General features: G+C 42.2%; 1 protein-coding gene across 3 annotated transcripts in view; it reads right to left on the bottom strand.

Moving 5' to 3' along the window:
- Positions 1 to 21,214, bottom strand: part of chd1 (chromodomain helicase DNA binding protein 1) — a 171,391-nt gene that overhangs the window by 77,901 nt on the left and 72,276 nt on the right. For all 3 annotated transcript variants that reach the window (XM_078214725.1, XM_078214727.1, XM_078214726.1), the window contains exon 6: positions 17,546 to 17,668. In XM_078214725.1, coding sequence (XP_078070851.1) covers positions 17,546 to 17,668 — 123 coding nt within the window. The remainder of the gene's footprint in view (positions 1 to 17,545; positions 17,669 to 21,214) is intronic.

Genomic DNA, 21,214 nt, shown 5'->3' with positions numbered 1-21,214 from the left:
TGGTAAGTGGAGTATACTGTCGGTAAATATGAAATTGTCCACTTTGGCAGGAAGAATCATGAGGGGAATTGATCACAAAAATAGGGAGGCTTTGCTTCAGTTGTACAAGGCACAGAAGAGACCACATCTGGGGTACTGAGTACAGTATTGGTCTCCTTATTTAAGGAAAGATGTAAATGCATTAGAAACAGTTCAGAGAAGGTTTACTAGACTAATACCAGGAATTGGCAGGTTGCCTTACAAGAAAAAGTTGGATAGGTGCAGCTTGGGTCCACAGGAATTCAGAAGAGTAAGAGGAGGCTTGATTGAAACCTTGACAGGATGGATGTGGAGAGAATGTTTCCTTTTGTGCGAGAATCTAAAACTGGGGGTCACTATTTAAAAATAAGGGGTCACCCATTAAAGACAGGGTTATGGGGAATTTTTCTCCCAGAGAATCATGAGTCTCTGGAACTCTCTTCCTCAAAAGGCAGTGGAAGCAGAGTCTTTGAATATCTTTAAGGCAGATAGATATATTCTTGATTAACAAAGGGGCGAAAAGTTATCTTGAAGAGGCAGGAATGTGGAGTGGAGGTTACAATCAGATCAGCCATAGTTTCATTGAATGACAGAGTGGGCACGAGGGGCCAAGTGGCCTATTTCTGCTTCTTGTTCATATGTGACTACTCGTAAGACACGAGAAACACCCGTGTAGAATGGAGAGTGTTACAATTCCAGCTGATGTTACTACTGGATACACAGATTCCTGAGTGGAACCCTGGGTCAATAGTTCATAACTCTTGTTTAGAGACACGGTTGAACAGAGTCAAAGGACTGCCAATTAACCTTTCGCGACAGGATAAAACATTTATTAAACATGAAAAGATTGACTATAATACAATACTCCAGCACCCCACTTATATCTTCACAAATGTACAAAGATTTCTAAGGATAACACAAGTTGCAAAATACCTCTTATATTGTAATGTTTTCGGTAAGTACACAGTCCATGTAAACCAACAGGTCAACTGTGGTCTGACACACCACACTGAAACCAAGTGGCAGATGCCACCTAATATAACTTCTGTGGATTTTTATTCAAACCACCCCCCCCCCCCAGATGCTTATCACACCGAGAGTCAACTGGTCTCACTGGAATCTGACTTCCACCAAGTGTTTTCAGACTCCACTCTCGAAAAACACTCCTTGGAATCTTCTCTCAAACAATGTTTTCTCCTCGGATGTCATCACCAAGGATCCACTTCCAGGATATCAATCTCTCCTTTCAGTATTCCGCTGCCTTGGATTACCAAGTGCATTCAAGCTTCCACACAATCTTTCAGATACCCAGCCATGCCAAAGGAACACTGTTGCTTCACAGGCTGTATTTAGATGTTATCCATCTTTTGATTTACCACTAATGTCTGGCTTTTCACCTTAAATTTAGGTCTTGCAGCTGTCTCTTTAACACAGAGCACTTCCTCTGCTTTTAACTTCACCCAACAGGACTTTATTCAACTTCTTGCTCTTAATTCCTTCAAATTAACTGTCTGAGACATAATTCTTGTCCCAATTCCTTGGTTTCTGGGCTTTTGGAAAGTCAGCTTTTCACATCTCTCTGGTCCTGTGCAACTTAAACTAAACTCAGAAGTTCTTTAGTATTTTTGGGGGGGGGGGGGTTGATGGCTAAGCAACAACCAAGGTTTTCTTTAAACCATGTTTGTTTCCACATTGCAAACTCTCATTACTACACATGCACCTAAACCAAACTGAAGACATTAACCCTTTCAAATACAGAACCACCAAAAGTAAACTTACTTAAAGCTATGTCTTATTTCAAATATCCACATATACAAATGTAGATTATTTAAAACTATCTTTATTTAGTGACAAAGTTTACAACTGTGGGACGGCTGGAGGAGGTTCAAAGGGGCAACCTTTTTGATTTGATTTATTATGGTCACGTGTATTGGGATACAGTGGAAAGTATTGTTTCTTGCGCAATAAACAGACAAAGCATACTGTTCATAGAGGACATAGGAAAGAAGAAAAGGAGGGTGCAGAATATAGTGTTATAGTCATAGCGAGGATGTAGAGAAAGGCCAGATTAAGATAAGATAGGTCCAAAGGTTTGATGGCAGCAGGGAAGAAGCTGAGTCGGTTGGTATGTGATCGCACTTTAGTATCTTTTTCCTGATGGAAGAAGGTGGAAGAGAGTATGTCCAGGGTGTGTGGGGTCCTTGATTATGCTGGTTGCTTTTCCGAGACAGCGGGAAGTGTAGACGGAGTCAATGGATGGGAGGCTGGTTTGTGCGATGGACTGGGCTACGTTCACAACCCTTTGTAGTTTTTTTTGCAGTCATGGTCCAAGCAGGAGCCATACCAAGCTGTGATATATCTGGAAAGGATACTTTCTATGGTGCATCAGTAAAAATTGGTGAAAGTCGTAGCGGACATGCCGAATTTCCTTAGCCTCCTGAGAAAGTAGAGGCATTGGTGGGCTTTCTTAGCTATAGCGTCAGCGTGGAGGGACCAGGAGAGGTTGTTGGTAATCTGGACACCTAGAAACTTGAAGCTCTCGACCATTTCCACTTCATCACCATGTCAGAAGTAAGCAGAAGGCCACTCAGACCAAGTGGTTAATCTTCTAATTGATGAACAGAATCTGACTTGAGCTACTGGGGATGCACTGCAAATGGATGTCAAAGGAAATATACGAGTTAAGAAGTTCTGTTTCAGATTTACAAAAAAAAAGGAAAAGTCTTTAGCGAGATCATAACTTTGCAAAAATACTAAATAAGCACTTGGAAGAGTGAAATTGACATTTCCCAGTTCATAGATGTTCAAACTACCTTTAGAACCTGATCGTTCCCTCTTTACCAAGATCACTAATTGTACAGTTTGATCAGTATTCACAAAGTTTGATCAATCCCATGCAATTTTGAGGAGAAAACTCTTGGGTCACGGCGGGGTTTATCTGTGGGTAGCTGCCTACCTCAGAAAAATTCAGTCTTGGGTAAAGTTCTTAAGAGAAGAATGGGCCTCTCGGGTAATGATTTTTCTCGCTTCAGATTTGCAACCATTTTGAAATGCGGCTCAAATGGACAAACTTTACAATCTCCATCAATAATTAAACAAAAAGGTGCATCTTAATTCTTACAGTGAAGATCTTCATTCCTTCAGTTAAAATTATATTCATACGACAAGTTAAGCTACTCAGATATTGAATCAAAGTGACCTCTGCTTCTGAGGAAACTTTTTTAATGTTGCGATTATAAAACTATGGAATCCTTGACACTTTTGTTTCATTTCTTTCAAAGAAAAGGTTTAGTGATTGTTTTATTTAGTGACTTTTATTTTACTATTTTTATATAACAATTTTATAACATTTTCAATGGTATATTTTTATTAATATTTTCACATGGGATAAACCCTGCTGAAAGCTTATATTATAATGTTACATGTGCTGCTCTGCTTGTCATGTACTCAGTGTGTGTTTTAGCAAACCTTGGCAGAAGACGACCACTAACTTGTGCACAACGCATAATCTGGGCTAATCAGTGCTGACCACCTTATGTGATGTGTTTAATTAACCAAGGAATGTAAATGGGTGTTCTCTGGAGTAATGAATAATAAATACTGTGTTAGAACAATAGAGAGAGACATCTTGTGAGAGGGAGAGGGCAAGCAAGGATGAGAAGCTGTTGTACATCTTGAATGAACTCCTAATAAACTAGAGGATTTTCAGTCACTTCATTGCAGTGTTGATGTAAGATACTTGTGACTAATAAATAAATAAACTTTACTTGTCCAAGACCTACGAGGTGTCAGCGAATTCTTGAATCTAACAATTCTGGCATCAGGAACAGGGTCACCGATCGGATCTCGACTTGAAGAGCACCCACAGACCCATCAGTGCCGAGAGGTAAGAACCCCTCTTATCAAAGGTTATGCGACTCTAAACCAGCTGTGATTCCATATTCTCTGAACACCTTGTCCAGAGATTTCGGTTCAAGGCCGCATACTGAGTGTACTCTTTTGGCTGAAGGTGAGCCCACGGTCGTTATTGACCCCTATTGGCTCGAGACCCCCATACTTGGAGTTAAAGATGGCAGGAAAGAGTAATAAAAGGTAACAGAGGAAGAAATGATGCACCAATTGAAAGGGTTTGTAGAACAGCATTTCGATTAACCAAAAATGTTCGCTAAAATTTGAAAGAAGTTTGGAACCTCCAAGGAACAATGGACCTTCGATGATATTAAGCAAACATGGGGGAAAGCTAAGAGATTGCCCAGCAAAGATCGTGTTCGCTGGATCCTCGCCATGATGATTCAACTTAGACAGCGAAACGAAACAATAGGTTGTGCAGAATCGGACCGAAGGATTAAGGGACTCCAGGATCAATTAGCTGCAGTATCTACCTCTCTGAAGGAGGAAAATCGAAAGTGTCAGAAACTTGCAGACAAGAATGCGATCCTAAAGCACAGTAAAGCTCTGTCAATATCTATTCCCAGAATGTACCCTGTTCTGGAACAAACAGAACAACAGGTATGGGCAAGGCAGCGAAGGGAAGTTTATGGGGGAGATGAGTCTTCATCCTTAGAGGACTCTGAGAATGAAAGAGAAGAGGAAACACCTAAGAATATTTTTCCCTTGAAATATAAGGAGGTAAAGATTGAGTCTTAAAGAACAACAGATGCAGATGGAATCACTTGTACTGAGAATAGGTATGGTAACTCGGCAGTCGAGATATTTCAGATATAACTGAAACATGGCTAAGGGAGGGACAGGACTGGCAATTCAATGTTCCAGGGTACAGATGCTATAGGAAAGATAGAACAGGAGGTAAGAGAGGAGGGGGAGTTACACTTTTGATTAGGGAAAACATCACAGCAGTACTGAGAAGGGATATTTCTGTAGGTTCGCCCACTGAGTCTATATGGGTAGGACTGAGCAATAAAGGGGGAACTCATTTTAATAGGAGTGCAATATAGGCCCCCAAATAGTCAGCGGGAAATTGAGGAGCAAATATGTAAGGAGATTACAGATAGCTCCAAGAAAAATAGGGTGGTAATAGTAGGGGACGTTAACTTTCACAACATTGACTGGGACAGCCATAGTATTAGAGGCTTGGATGGAGAGAAATTTGTTGAGTGTATTCAGGAAGAATTTCTCATTCAGTATGTGGATGGCCCAACTAGTGAGGGGGCAAAACTTGACCTCCTCTTGGGAAATAAGGAAGGGCAGGTGTCAGAAGTGTTAGTGAGGGATCACTTTGGGACCAGCGACCATAATTCTATTAGTTTTAAGGTAGCCATGGAGAATGATAGGTCTGGCCCAAAAGTTAAAATTCTAAATTGGGGCAAGGCCAATTTTGATGGTATCAGCAGGAACTATCAAAAGTTAATTGGGAAAGTCTGTTGGCAGGCAAAGGGACAGCTGGTAAGTGAAGGCTTTCAAAAGTGTGTTAACCAGGGTTCAGGGTAAGCACATTCCTTTCAGAGTGAAGGGCAAGGCTGGTAGAAGTCAGGAACCCTGGATGACTCAGATATTGAGGCCCTGGTCAAGAAGAAGGAGGCACATGACATGCATAGGCAGCTGGGAACAAGTGGAGCCCTTGAAGAGCATAGTGTTTGTCGGAGTAGAGTTAAGAGAGAAATCAGGAGGGCAAAAAGGGACACAAAATTGCTTTGGCAGACAAGGCAAAAGGAGAATCCAAAGAGCTTCGACAAATCCATAAAGGACAAAAGAGTAACTAGGGAGAAAGTAGGGCCTCTTAAGGATGATGTGGAGATGCCGGCATTGGACTGGGGTGGGCACAGTAAGAAGTCTCACAACACCAGGCTAAAGTCCAACAGGTTTATTTGAAATCACGAGCTTTCGGAGCGCTGTTCTTTCCTCACTCACCTGAAAGCTCGTGATTCCAAATAAACCTGTTGGATTTTAACCTCGTGTTTGCAAGACTTCTTACTCTTAAGGATCAACAAGGTCATCTATGTGTGGATCCACAAGAGAAGGGTGAGATCCTAAATGAATATTTCTCATCAGTATTTACTGTTGAGAATGGCATGGATGTTAGGGAACTTGGGGAAATAAATAGTGATGTCTTGAGGAGCGTACATAGAGGAGGTGGTGCTAGAAGTCTTAAAGTGCATCGAGGTGGATAAATCCCCGGGACCTGATGAAGTGTATCCCAGGATGTTGTCGGAGGCTAGGGAGGAAATTGCAGGTCCCCTGGCAGAAATATTTGACAGTAAGAGTTTTAACAACACCAGGTTAAAGTCCAACAGGTTTATTTGGTAGCAAATGCCATTAGCTTTTGCACATCAGAAATATTTGAATAATCGACAGCCATAGGTGAGGTGCCTGAAGATTGGAGGGTGGTAAATGTTGTGCCTTTGTTTAAGAAGGGCTGCAGGGAAAAACCTGGGGACTACAGGCTGGTGAGCCTAACATCTGTAGTGGTTATGTTGTTGGAAGGTATTTTGAGAGACAGGATCTACAGGCATTTAGAGAGGCAATAACTGATTAGGGACAATCAGCATGGCTTTGAGAGTGGAAAATCATGTCTCACAAATTTGATTGAGTTTTTTTGAAGGGGCCTTTGACAAGGTACTGCATGGTAGGTTGTTGCATAAGGTTAAATCTCACGGGATCCAGAGTGAGATAGCCAAATGGATACAAAATTGAGGGATATAGGCCAAACGCAGGCAATTGGGACTAGCTTAGTGGTTAAAAAAGGGGCAGCATGGACAAGTTAGGCCAAAGGGCCAGTTTCCATGCTGCAAACCCCGTTAACTCAGAACTTGGCATAAAAACCTTTTGCTGTTCAGATTTAGATCCCAGAACGTCTGTGGCTCAAAACTATTTTGTTGACCTACATTTTGATCAGCCCAAGTGAGTTGGATTTCCCTTAGCTGAAGTTCTCAGCAAAATCTGCAGCTCCTGGGATCGTGCTTCAGATCACCTAACTAAATACAAACTGGATATTAAAGTTGGGACATTCCTGCTCTGTAGGATTCAGCACCACTTTAAGCATTAGCATTCCTCACTAAGCCATCGCTCTTAAAACACTGGACACATTAAACACTAGTAAAGACTAATAAATCATTAATGAAATTATCAACACTTTAATCAATTAAAATCAAATATATGTAAATAGAACTGAGCAGCTAAGTGTTATTCCACCAGATCCATGGTCTGGCAGTGTAGAAGTGAGTTCCAATGTTAACATTTTTTAATCATCTTAATGAAAACCACATTCCACAGTTCCATTTTCACTAATAGCCTCTTTTTCAAGATTTATTCCTGCAATCTAGACAGAGTGTGATAAGTGGTATCTCCTAGGAATTTGTACTGTACCTCCATTTATCAAAGAAATGGAATGAAGGAACAGAAAGCCATTTATCCAAATTTGTTGACAACACCAACTCAAGTGGCAGAGTAGGTAGATGAAAGCAGAGTTGCAAAGGGACAGCAAGTATGCAACATTGTGGCAGTTGGAAGTTTAATGTGGGGAAGTGCAATGTCACTAACTTTGAACCCAAGATTAGCTAAATGATTAGAAGCTATGATCTGTGGAAGAGCAGAAAGAATTCAGGGACTATGTACAGAGACCATTAAAAAATAGTTCTCTGGTACAAAAAAATTAAAAAGGTGACAAATGGGGCGGAATAGTGTCACAGTGGTTAGCACTGCTACATCACAGTGCCAGGGACCTGGGTTTGATTCCCAGCCTTGGGTCACGGTGCAGAGTTTGCACGTTCTCCCAGTGTCTGCATGTGTTTCCTCCCACAGTCCAAAAGACGTGCATTGGCCATACTAAATTCTCCCTGAGTGTACCTGAACAGGCGCGGAGTGTGGCGATTAGGGGATTTTCACAGTAACTTCATTGCAGTGTTAACGCAAGCCTACTTGTGTCACTAATAAAATAAACTTTAAAGTTTAAATTTAGATTCATGTGGCCTGGAATACAGCTGGGTGGAAATCATACAGTTGCATAAAGCTCCGATTAAAATGCATAGTGGACAGTCAGAGGCTTTGTCCCAGGGTGGAAGTTTCAATTACAAGGGGGCACAGGTTCAAAGTGAGAGGGGGAAAGTTTGAGAGAGATGTACAGGGGAAGTTTTTCCACACAGAGAGTGGTGGGTGCCTGGAACGTGCTGCCAGAGGTGGTGGTGAAAGCAAGCACATTAGAAACATTTAACAGGTATCTGGATGGGTAGGTGAATACGGAGGGAACAGAGAGATACGGACCAAGTAAAGGCAGAAGGCTTTGTTTAGTTTAGTTAGGGCATCATTATCGGCACGGGCTTGGAGGACCGAAGGGCCTGTTCTGTGCTGTACTTTTCTTTGTTCTTTAAAACCTGCATGTATGCAGCACCTTTCGTGATCTCAGGATGCCCCGAAGCAATTTAGTCAATTAAATGTCTGTGAAGGAGGTGTGTAAAACTTATGCAGGAAATACAGCCAATTTACACATAGCATACATTCAGCTCTGGGCACCAGGAAAGATATTTGGTCTTGGAATGAATTCAGCACAGGTTCACCAGTGTAATAGCAGGGCTGAGGGTTAAATTAAGAGGACAGATTGCATAAACTAGTCTGTTCCCTTGTGTTCTGAAGATTAAATGGTAATTTAACAAAATTTTTAAGACAACTAAATGATAAGAGAAGCACAGAGAGAGGATCTATTTCCTGGTGGGCAGTCCAGAATAAGGGTGGAAACTTAATAAGATGATGTTTTTTGTACTGATTCTCATTTCCCCTGCAAGTTTCTTTCCATGCTTTTTTTTTTGAAAAAAGCAATTACCATCGATTATGTCATCTACTGTTGTTTTTTGGGATCTCTCCCATTCACCTGTGTCTTTTTGAATTTTTGCATACTTTTTCCTTCTTCATTGCCCTATACCTCTTTACCCAAATCCATGGCATTTCTTAGCATGTAAAATTAAAGCGCATGGGATTGGGGTAGTGTACTGAGATGGATAGAAAACTGGTTGGCAGACAGGAAACAGAGTGGGAATAAACAGGTCATTTTCCAAATGGCAGGCAGTGACTAGTGAGGCACCACAGGGATCAGTGCTAGGATCCCAGCTATTCAGAATATATATTAAGTGTAATATGTCCAAATCTGCAGATGACACAAAGCTGGGTGGAAGGGTGAGCTGTGAGGCGGGTGCAGAGATGTGATTTGGACAGGGTGTGTGGCCAAATGCAATATAATAGAAAAACTACAGCACAATACAGGCCCTTCAGCCCACAAAGTTGTGCCGAACATGTCCCTACCTTAGCGATTACTCAGCTTACCTATAACCCTCTATCTTACTAAGTTCCATATACTTATCTAAAAGTCTCTTAAAAGACCCGATCGAATCCGCCTCCACCACCGTTGCTGGCAGCCCATTCCACACACCCACCACCCTCTGAGTGAAAAACGTACCCCTGACATCTCCTCTGTACCTACTCCCCAGCACCTTAAACCTGTGTCCTCTTGTGGCAACCATTTCAGCCCTGGGAAAAAGCCTCTGACTATCCACTCGATCAATACCTCTCAACATCTTATACACCTCTATCAGGTTACCCCTCATCCTTCGTCTCTCCAAGGAGAAAAGGCCGAGCTCACTCAACTTATCCTCATAAGGCATGCTCCCCAACCCAGGCAACATCCTTGTAAATCTCCTCTGCACCCTTTCTATGGCTTCCACATCCTTCCTGTAATGAGGCGACCAGAACTGAGCACAGTACTCCAAGTGGGGTCTGACCAGGGTCTTATATAGCTGCAACTTTATCTCACGACTCCGAAACTCAATTCCTCGATTGATGAAGGCCAATACACCATACGCCTTCTTAACCACAGGATAATGACCTTTATGTCATCAGCAAACCTACCAACCCATCCCTCCACTTCCTCATCCAGGTCATTTATAAAAATCACAAAGAGTAAGGCTCCCAGAACAGATCCCTGGGGCACTCCACTGGTGACCGACCTCCATGCAGAATATGACCCATCTATAACCACTCTTTGCCTTCTGTGGACAAGCCAGTTCTGGATCCACAAAGCAATGTCCCCTTGGATCCCATGCCCCCTCACTTTCTCAATAAGCCTTGCATGGGGCACCTTATCAAATGCTGAAGTCCATATATACTACATCTACTGCTCTTCCTTCATCAATGTGTTTTAGTCACATCCTCAAAAAATTCAATCAGGCTCATAAGGCATGATCTGCCTTTGACAAAGCCATGCTGACTATTCTTAATCATATTATACCTCTCCAAATGTTCATAAATCCTGCCTCTCAGGATCTTCTCCATCAACTTACCAACCACTGAGGTTAGACTCACTGGTCTATAATTTCCAGGGCTATCTCTACTCCCTTTCTTGAATAAAGGAACAACATCCACAATCCTCCGGAACCTCTCCTGTCTCCATTGATGATGCAAAGATCATCGCCAGAGGCTCAGCAATCTTCTCCCTCGCCTCCCACAGTAGCCTGGGGTACATCTCATCCGGTCCCGGTGACTTATCTAACTTGATGCTCTTCAAAAGCTCCAACACATCCTCTTTCTTAATATCTACATGCTCAAGCTTTTCAGTCTGCTGCAAGTCTGTACTACAACCACCAAGATCCTTTTCCATAGTGAATACTGAAGTAAAGTATTCATTAAGTACCTCTGCTATTTCTTCCGGTTCCATACAAACTTTCCCACCGTCACACTTGATAGGTCCTATTCTTTCATATCTTATCCTCTTGCTCTTCACATACTTGTAGAATGCCTTGGGGTTTTCCTTAATCCTGCCTGCTAAGGCCTTCTCATGACCCCTTCTGGCTCTCCTAATTTCCTTCTGAAGATCCTTCCTATTAGCCGTATACTCAAGATCTCTAACATTACCTAGCTCCCTGAACCTTTTGTAAGCTTTTTTTCTCTTCTTGACTAGATTCATTACAGCCTTTGTACACCACGGTTCCTGTAACCTACCATAACTTCCCTGTCCCATTGGAACATTGCTATGCAGAACTCCAGACAAATATTCCTTGAAAATTTGCCACATTTCTTCCATACATTTCCCTGAGAAAACCTCATTCCAATTTAAGCCTCCAATTTCCTGCCTAATAGCCTCATAATTCCCCTCATAATTACTCCAATTAAACACTTTTCTAACTTGTCTGATCCTATCTCTCTCCAACGCTATTGTAAAGGAGATAGAATTATGATCACTATCTCCAAAATGCTCTCCCACTGAGAGATCTGACACCTGCCCAGGTTCATTTCCCAATACCAAATCAAGTACAACCTCTCCTCTTGTAGTACTTTTTCTTTTTCTCAGGAGGGCTTCCTGACACAGTATGTAGATAGATAATGTGAATAAATGTGAGGTTATCCACTTTGGTAGCAAAAACAGGAAGACAGATTATCTGAATGGCTATAAATAAGGAGAGGGGAATGTGCAACGAGACCTGGGTGTCCTCATACACCAGTCGCTAAACGTAAGCATGAAGGTGCAGCAGGCTTCCCTGTGGCCACTTGCGTGTGTATTTTGGCAGCTGCTCTGGTCCCGAGTCCATCACTTTCTTTCCAGTTTTATCCTCCCCTTTTCTCTTTACCCCTTCTCAATTCCTGTCTGTTGTTATGCCTCCTTTCATTCTAACCACTCCAGTATACAGCCCTCCGAAGTCCCTATCCCAGCACTCCACAGTCTCCCTATTTTTCTGCCACCATCCCAGGGTTTACTGTCTCTTAAATAAAACCTATTGTTTCCCTCTCTTGGCATCTTCTGGAGGGCCCATTGAGGCACTCATCACTGCTCCCTACAAGCAGCAACCCCAAATGTCCCTAAATACTATTGCCAAACATCCTGCCCAGTGTACTCACTTTCCTGCTGCTCTCCACTTTTCCCTTCAGAATGTCTGCTCATTTGTGACAAGGCCTTTGTGATCCCTGACCTTATTGTGGATGACTGCTATTGGCATCATGGCCTTCATGGAAACCTGGCTGAAAAGGAATGACATGTACCCCTAAATGAAGCATCCCTGTCTGGCCACATCTTCCACCACTTGCCCTGTCCCAATTGCCACAGTAGTGGTGTCGGTCACATCACCAATTAACACCTTGATCAGTTTTCTGGATCCTGCTCCTCCTTTGAACATCATCTTCTTTTACACCTTTCACTTCATTTAAAATCCTTGTTCCCCACTCAGCTGCCATGACAATTCTCTTGCTGAGATAACTTTACTGCTTTCCACTTTAAACCTCAGCACTGAGCGTCTTCTCATCTTTGCTGAACTATATCTCTACCTCAACAGATCATATTCTCTGGAGTTCACTTTCTACCTTCCCTTAATCTTTCCCTTACTATAAACTCCCCTACCTAGATCCACAGACGCCTCCTTAACCTTCCCAAAACAAATAGCGTTGCTACTTCCACCCTGTGAATCACAGATAAGGCCATCACTTCTTTGTGCCACTCTCCAGTTACATCCCACCCCTGCCCCACTCCGTTCCCCATCGCTATCCACTCCTGCGTCCATTCGTCAAGATTTCTTCCCCAATTCACATACAACTGGATAAAAACTGAGCTTTGACAAGAGGTCATCTGGAATTGAAACATCAGCTCTTTTCTCTCCTTACAGATGCTGCCAGACCCGTTGAGATTTTCCAGCATTTTCTCTTTTGGTTTCACATGCAACTACACTTTCCAAATCCGAACTGCCTAGCCTTTAGCCCTCAACCAACCACAACATTTTTGGAGCTATTGATCTGCTGAACCACACCCTAATCTCCACATCTAATGCATTAATCTCCTTGAAAACCCTTTCTCTTTCACACACACACACACACCCCCCCCACCCCCCTCCCAAGCATAGCCCTAAATTTTGCTCTCAAATCCAATGGAGAGAGACTTGACCTTCTACTTTGACACCTTTCTGTATATCATCTAGTACTTCTTCCATCATGGCTTCCACATAGATGTTGAAGAGCAAAGATAAGCAGCAGCCTGGTTTCATCCCGTGCCCAATTACACCAGGTTCAGTTTCACCAAAGCGAAACTGATTATAGCAGCCTGTCCCATGCACAGAGGTACAGTCATTCTTTTGTCTGCGCTGTCAGCTCTGATCGCCTCCAACACTTTCAACAGCTTTTGCCATCTCACCCGATAGAAACCTTATTCTTAATCTACAAAGCAGGTGTACACTTCTTTCGCCTAACACTCTCATCACTACTATAGCCTCTCTAGTTTCACCACTCTTCCTAAAACCAAACTGATCACAGCCAATGTAATGGCTTGCTTTGGCTTCCAAACTATTTGCTCAGATCTTTAACATTACAACTTTGCACTTGTGCCCAAGGTAATGCGAGACTGCCCCAAGAGACATATTGTGCTCCTTAAAAAAAATCTTCCCGCCATTCTCCCTTAGTTTCCATCTCCTACACAAAGTTAATCAATTCTCTTGTTGCCTTCTTTCAATGTCTTTTCTCATATTTTTTCTAGGGATTCCATCAAATTCCTCTGCTTTTCCTGGCTTCAGTTCTTTTATAGCTCTAGATATTTCACACTCTAGATCAGGTCCTAAAATCATCCTGGGAAATGTCTTCTGGTTTCTCTGGTTCTAGTTTTTGAAGACTTGCCATCTTTGACATACAGGTTTTCAATGTACTCTTTCCATCTGTTCTTTATTTTCTCCGGCTCTATAAGCAGTGTAGTACCAATTCCTCTTTGTGCTTGCATATCTCCTCTTCCCCCAGTCAATTCCTCTATTTTCTCAGACTGTGCCTGTTTTTTTTGTAATTCTTCCAATTCTCTGTAAATGCTTTCCCCACCAACTTCCTCATACCTAGTCAGTCTTGCTTCTTAGTTCATTATTTGATTTTCTACATGTGAGTTTACCTTCACTGGTGTTTTTATTCTTCCAGTTTCTTCGTCACTCCTCCTGAGGCTCATGGTTTTCTTTCCCACTTTAGAAGGAGCTTTTCAATTGATCCCACTGACCGTGGCAAGTTCTTTCCCAACTCTAACTTTTTCTTCACTGTTCCACAAAACTTGATCCCCTCAGAGCCTGACATCTTCCCTTTAATCCCATCTCAGCTTTTGATTTCCCTTCTTGATTCCTTTCAGCTGAATTTTTACTTTTTAAAAAATCACCAGATTTGGATCTGTATCCGCGTCTGCACCCGAACAGGCACAGGAATTCTTTACGCTATTTCAATATCTCTGTCTGACAGAGATGTAATCGGTCTGGTACCACTTCAGACCCTCAGGTGTCTTCCAAGTGTGCTGTTTCCTCTGTTTATCCTTCAGCCAATTGTTGATAATGCACAGCTTCCATCTGCCAGAGATTTCAACAAGCATCTCCCCTCTGTTGTTTCTAACATTCAGTCAGTGGCTTTCAACTTTGTTTCCATCTCTGCCTTCATTGATTACAACATTTCAGCCTCCCAAGATCACCAAGAAGCTGTTTCTTTTTCTATCAGTTCCTCTAGTCCCGGATTACTGTCTCTAAACCTTTCACCGCCGCTGACGGTAAGCAGACTGGCCTGCTGTTGCTCAATTTCACTTTCTCCCTTTTCTTATTAAAAAGGTACAGGTGAACATAACTTTCAATTCTCCATCACCCTCATTCCCAAAGAAAACTGGAAGAGCCTCCACAATTTCCACCCTTGCTTCCCTCGTAAACTGGGATGCACCAGATAGCAATATTTCTACTTTGAGGACTGAAAACCTTTTAAGCACAGCCTTTTAGCAATGTTTTTTGTTATCTCCAATATCACTGCCAAATCTTCCTTATTTTGCTGCATCAGCAATCTCCAATTAAAGACAGGTGCAAAGTACTCTGTAGTATCTCAGTCATACCCTCTGTCTCCAAAGGATTTCCTTTTCACTCTCTAATATCCAGTCCCAACTTTCCTTGGGTGACATTTTTACTGTTTGTATGTTAATGAAAGGCTGTGGGATTCCCATTTATGTTACTACTGGACCTACACTCTTGTCTACATTCTCATTTTTAATATCCCCTGTATCTTCTGGATTCAGCTTGATCCTCTACTGTTATAATGTATCTTACATTTGTCATAAACCTTTTTCATTTTAACATCCATACTGTGAATTATCTCTGGAACTCCAACTCTGGATGCATTTCCTTTACCCATCACAGGGGTGTCTTTAACTCCGGACCTATATCCTCCATCTTGAAGACCTCCCTGCTCAATTCCTAGTATTAGAATCATCTTTTTATAAATTCATTCGTGGGACAGAGGCATCATTGGCTGGCCAGCATTTGTTGCCCATCCCTAGTTGCCTTTAAGGTGGTGGTGGTGAGCTGCCTTCTTGAATCGCTGCAGTCCACGTGCTGTGAGTTGACCCACAAAGCCGTTAGGAAGGGAATTCCAGGATTTTGACCCAGCTACTGCAATATATTTCAAGTCAGGATGGTGAGTAGTTTGGAGGGGAACTTGCAGGTGGTGGTGTTCCCATGTATCTGCTGCCCTTGTCCTTCCAGATGGAAGTGGTCGTGGGTTTGGAAGGTGTTGTCTAAGGGTCTTTGAAGAATTACTGCAGTGCATTTTGCATCTTTCAAAACTATACTTTTATTGTAAAATATGGAAAGATATTGCATTACTTGGACACTTGAATGCTGCCCAGGAGTTTTTTTAAAGAAGGGTCACAAGTTCACTGCTGGACTGGGACCGAGCCTGCCTTTTCTCACCTCACCTGGGGCAGGAGAAGAACTGTTTTGAACTGCAATCACTTTAATTGACGGGGGAAAAACTCTCAAAGGTTAGTGAGTTACTGGAAATCACAAGACAGAGATAAGCTTTAAGTTTTGGACCTGAGGGTTTTAGAAATCAGTACGTATTTTAACAAACCTTAAGAAATCAGCATATGTAAATAATAAATTAATGGGACTGTGTGACAACAAATCCCCTCAGCCTGAAGTTTTGCACCCTGGGGCTTAAGAGAGTTCCAGAATTTTGATTCAGTGATAGCAAAGAGACAGTGCTACATTTCCAAGTCAGGATGGTGAGTTGCTTGGTTGTGTTCCCATGCATCCGTCTTTCTTGATGTGGTTTGGAATGTGTTTCAATGTGTAGTGTTTGGATACAACTGGTGGCTTGCTTGGCCATTTCAGAGGGCATTGTTGTGTCTGGAGTCACATGTAGGCCAGACCAGGACATGGATTTTACGACAATTAGTAAGATTTTTATTAAAATCAATTCCACCATCTGTCATGGTGGGGTTCAAACCCAGGTCTCCAGAACATTACTCTGGGCTTCTGGAGTATCACTACCATTGGACAATACCACTACACCACCACGTCCCAGCACGTGAATCACAAAGTTAACGTGCAGACACAGCAAGCAATTAGGAAGGCAAATAACATGCTATATTTTGCTACAGAGGGATTGTAGTATGAGTAAAGTTGTGTTACTGCAATTATACAAGCATTGATGAGGCCACACCTGGAACACTGTGTATAATCTTTTACCTCCTTATCGAAGGTAGGATATACTTGCCATACAGAGAGTGCAACAAAGGTTCATTAGACTGGTTCCTTGGATGAGGGAACTGTCCTATAAGGAGAGATTGAGTAGACCAGGCCGATATTCCTTGGCGTTCAGAAGTGAAAGGTGATTAAATTGAAAATTCTTAAGGGGTTTGACGAGGTAAATGCTGAGAAAATATTACTCTGGGTAGTGAAATATAGAACACAGAATAAGGGCCTGGCCATTTAAGACTAAGATAAGAAAATCTTTGGAATCTGTGGGTGCTCAGTTGATGAGCACATTCAAGACAGAATCCAAAAATCTCTAAGGGAATTAAGGGATGTTGAGAGTGTTGGAAGGTGGAGTTGAGGTAGAAGACCAGCCACCATCTATTGAATGGCAGGGCAGGCTCGAAGGGCCAAATGCTAAATCTTACTCCTATTTCCTATGTTCTTATGAATAACCTCACAAATTACATCAGAGTCACTCAATATGTTGCTAATTTGGGATATGCTTTCAGCTCTTCAATATCATCTGCCTGCCAGAGTTCCCCTCTTGAGAATTTCCTCACTAGAAATTCTAGAAAGCATTCTGTTGCTATCAATAGCATATATATAAATATATAATATATATTCTATATATACACATCCATCTGCTTTGAAAATCATACGGCAAATATTATGGAACTTATCCAGCTAGTTTTCTATTATTTTTGTAATCTTCTGCAAGTAATAATTGCTCAAAATAATCCCAATATCAGTTGATTTGTCATTTTTACAACCATTGGTCTTGACAAAGAATATGGGATGGTTAACCAGATGTCAGAGAACATAATATCCAAGCAAAGTCTTGTGCTCACTTGACATCCACATATGGTTACTTAAAACAAGGGGCACAGGATAGTGCACAAGGATGAGAAACCTTTCCAATTTCTGTCCTCCCTAACTCAGCAAGCCGTAATATCATCTCAGTGGAGACCAGTTAATAGCACAGACCAGCGAATGAAGTACCGTATGATTGAGATATTACGTGAGCCTCTGATGGAGTTGACTATCGATCAGGGGTGCTAACTCTTAACTTTTACCTGTTCTGGGGTTTTCTGCTTTTTACTTTGTTGTTGGGCTGGTAGTCAGACTCGCTGTCTCCTGAGGTACTCTTCTCTCGATCATCTTCCTCCTCCTCAGAACCAGACATGTGCCAGTCTTCACTAGAGAAATGAAATTGTATTACAAGAGGCAATATCCATGATACTATGGCATAATGAAATGCTTTAGCAGTTTCTGAACATATTATTCCTCCATATCGCTTGTGCAATATCCAGAATAGCCTATTTAGTATCACGGAAGCACCAGTAGAAAAACTGCATTGGTTTAGAAAGGCTCACCACCACCTTCAAAGGACTAGGAATAGGCAACAAATGTGACCATCTCAACATTACCCACATCCAGAGAACAATAAGAAAAACCTTGCAATCCAAAATCTACTGCGTTCATAAGCGAAGATTGCGCTTTTATATGTTTTCATTCCAATAAAAAAATATTCAGAAATAGTGAAATGCATACTTAAACTATTTTTGCACTTCAAAGTATTTTCATTAACAGAAATGGACCTCCATTTCACAAGGTCCACACAAGTCTGTAACAGTTGTGGGGAGACTTGATTCAAGCTTACTTTAGCAAGTTACTGGTAGGAAACTGGCACAAATCCACGCCACTTCTGCAACTGTTCAATTCAAATATTAATTGACCCGATTCTATAAATTAACCTGTAAAGATTTTTAAGATTCTGTGCTTGATTGCAAGTCTGAAAGATCTTAATTTATTATGTCATATTTATTGACCAATGCAAGTGAACTTATTTTATTTAACCATGTGAGCCATTCCATTTTCAATTATGCCATTTTAAAATTATATTTTTATTTAACTTCCCTCTATTATTGTACTTATGGCTCTCAACAATTTTTGCTATATTTCTCTCCAAGTTTTTTCCCCCAACATCCCTAGTACATTTTAACTCTTCCAGATATCTATTTTAATTTCTGTGCTTGTCCACTATAGTGGCTGCTGGTTTAGCTGGTGTTTATCTTTTGTACATACTTTTTTCTCATATTTAATATAGATTTAAATATTTTCCAATTTTCTTTAACTTTTATTCATGCATGCATCCTTAGTTTATTGTAGTTCATGGCGATCTGCTTGCTCGCCTTGCCTCACACACTCAGAATGGTTGCCCTCAAGTTCTAGAACTAATTATGTCTTCATAATGAAGAGAAATGCCTATGGTTCTTTGTGGTTAACTAAGCATTGTGAAATGGCGACGGATGTGATTTTGAGCTTTATCCCACAAGTTCTATTCTGAGCTGCCCTAGCTGGAGGCTGCAGCATCTTACATTGGGGAGAAGGAACAATAATGAGGAAAGTATCAGACAAAGAACAAAGAACAGTACAGCACAGGAAACAGGCCCTTCGGCCCTCCAAGCCTGTGCCGCTCATTGGTCCAACTAGACCATTCGTTTGTATCCCTCCATTCCCAGACTGCTCATGTGACTATCCAGGTAAGTCTTAAACGATGCCAGCGTGTCTGCCTCCACCACCCTACTTGGCAGCGCATTCCAGGCCCCCACCACCCTCTGTGTAAAAAACGTCCCTCTGATATCGGAGTTATACTTCGCCCCTCTCACCTTGAGCCCGTGACCCCTCGTGATCGTCACCTCCGACCTGGGAAAAAGCTTCCCACTGTTCACCCTATCTATACCCTTCATAATCTTGTACACCTCTATTAGATCTCCCCTCATTCTCCGTCTTTCCAGGGAGAACAAGCCCAGTTTACCCAATCTCTCTTCATAGCCAAGACCCTCCATACCAGGCAACATCCTGGTAAACCTTCTCTGCGCTCTCTCAAAAGCCTCCACGTCCTTCTGGTAGTGCGGCGACCAGAACTGGACACTACTCCAAATGTGGCCTAACCAGCGTTCTATACAGCTGCAACATCAGACTCCAGCTTTTATACTCTATACCCTGTCCTATAAAGGCAAGCATACCATATGCCTTCTTCACCACCTTCTCCACCTGTGCTGCCACCTTCAAGGATTTGTGGACTTGCACACCTAGGTCCCTCTGTGTTTCTATACTCTTGATGGCTCTGTCATTTATTGTATAACTCCCCCCTACATTAGTTCTTCCAAAATGCATCACTTTGCATTTATCTGGATTAAATTCCATCTGCCATTTCTCCGCCCAATTTTCCAGCCTATCTATATCCTGCTGTATTGTCCGACAATGTTCATCGCTATCCGCAAGTCCAGCCATCTTCGTGTCATCCGCAAACTTGCTGATAACACCAGTTACACGTTCTTCCAAATCATTTATATATATCACAAATAGCAGAGGTCCCAGTACAGAGCCCTGCAGAACACCACTAGTCACAGACCTCCAGCCGGAAAAAGATCCTTCAACTGTTACCCTCTGTCTCCTGTGGCCAAGCCAGTTTTCTACCCATCTAGCCACCTCTCCTTGTATTCCATGAGCCTTAACCTTCTTAACCAACCTGCCACGAGGGACTTTGTCAAATGCCTTACTGAAATCCATATAGACGACATCCACGGCCCTTCCTTCGTCAACCGTTTTTGTCACTTCCTCAAAAAACTCCACCAAATTTGTAAGGCACGACCTCCCTCTTACAAAACCATGCTGTCTGTCACTAATGAGATTGGTCCGTTCTAAATGCACATACATCCTGTCTCTAAGAATTCTCTCCAACAACTTCCCTACCACAAATGTCAAGCCCACTGGCCTATAATTACCCGGGTTATCCCTGCTACCCTTCTTAAATAACGGGACCACATTCGCTATCCTACAATCCTCAGGGACCTCACCTGTGTCCAATGAAGAGACAAAGATTTCCGTCTGAGGCCCAGCAATTACATCTCTTGTCTCCCTGAGCAGTCTAGGATGGATGCCATCAGGCCCTGGGGATTTGTCAGTTTTAATGTTACCTAAAATACCTAACACTTCCTCCTCCCTTGTAATGGAGATTCTCTCTAACGGGTCAACACTTCCCTCTGAGACACTCCCAGTCAACAAGTCCCTCTCCTTTGTGAATACCGATGCAAAGTATTCATTTAGGATCTCCCCTATTCCCTTGGGTTCTAAGCATAATTCCCCTCCTTTGTCCCTGAGAGGTCCGACTTTTTCCCTGACAACTCTTTTGTTCCTAACATATGAATAAAATACCTTAGGATTCTCCTTAATTCTATCTGCCAAGAACATTTCGTGACCTCTTTTTGCCCTTCTAACTCCCCGTTTGAGTTCTTTCCTACTCTCTCTGTATTCCTCCAGAGCTCCATCTGTTTTCAGTTGCCTGGACCTAACGTACGCCTCTCTTTTGTTTTTGATCAGATCCTCAATTTCCCTGGTTATCCACGGCTCTCGAATCCTACCTTTCCTATCCTTCCTTTTTACAGGCACATGCCTGTCCTGCAGCCTTATCAACTGTTCCTTAAAAGACTCCCACATGCCAGACGTGGACTTACCCCCGAACAGCCTCTCCAATTCAACAGCCGCCAATTCCTGCCTAATCCAGCTATAGTTAGCCTTCCCCCAATTTAGCACCCTACCCTTAGGACAACACTCGTCCTTATCCATTACTATCCTAAAGTTAACAGAGTTGTGGTCACTATTTGCCACATGTTCCCCTACCAAAACTTTGACGACCTGACCGGGCTCATTTCCCAGAACTAGATCCAGTATAGCCC

Source organism: Mustelus asterias, chromosome 6 (assembly GCF_964213995.1).
Source record: "Mustelus asterias chromosome 6, sMusAst1.hap1.1, whole genome shotgun sequence".
NCBI lineage: Eukaryota > Metazoa > Chordata > Chondrichthyes > Carcharhiniformes > Triakidae > Mustelus > Mustelus asterias.
Note: the sequence above shows the minus strand (reverse complement) of the source record. Positions and strands in the feature narration are given on the sequence as shown.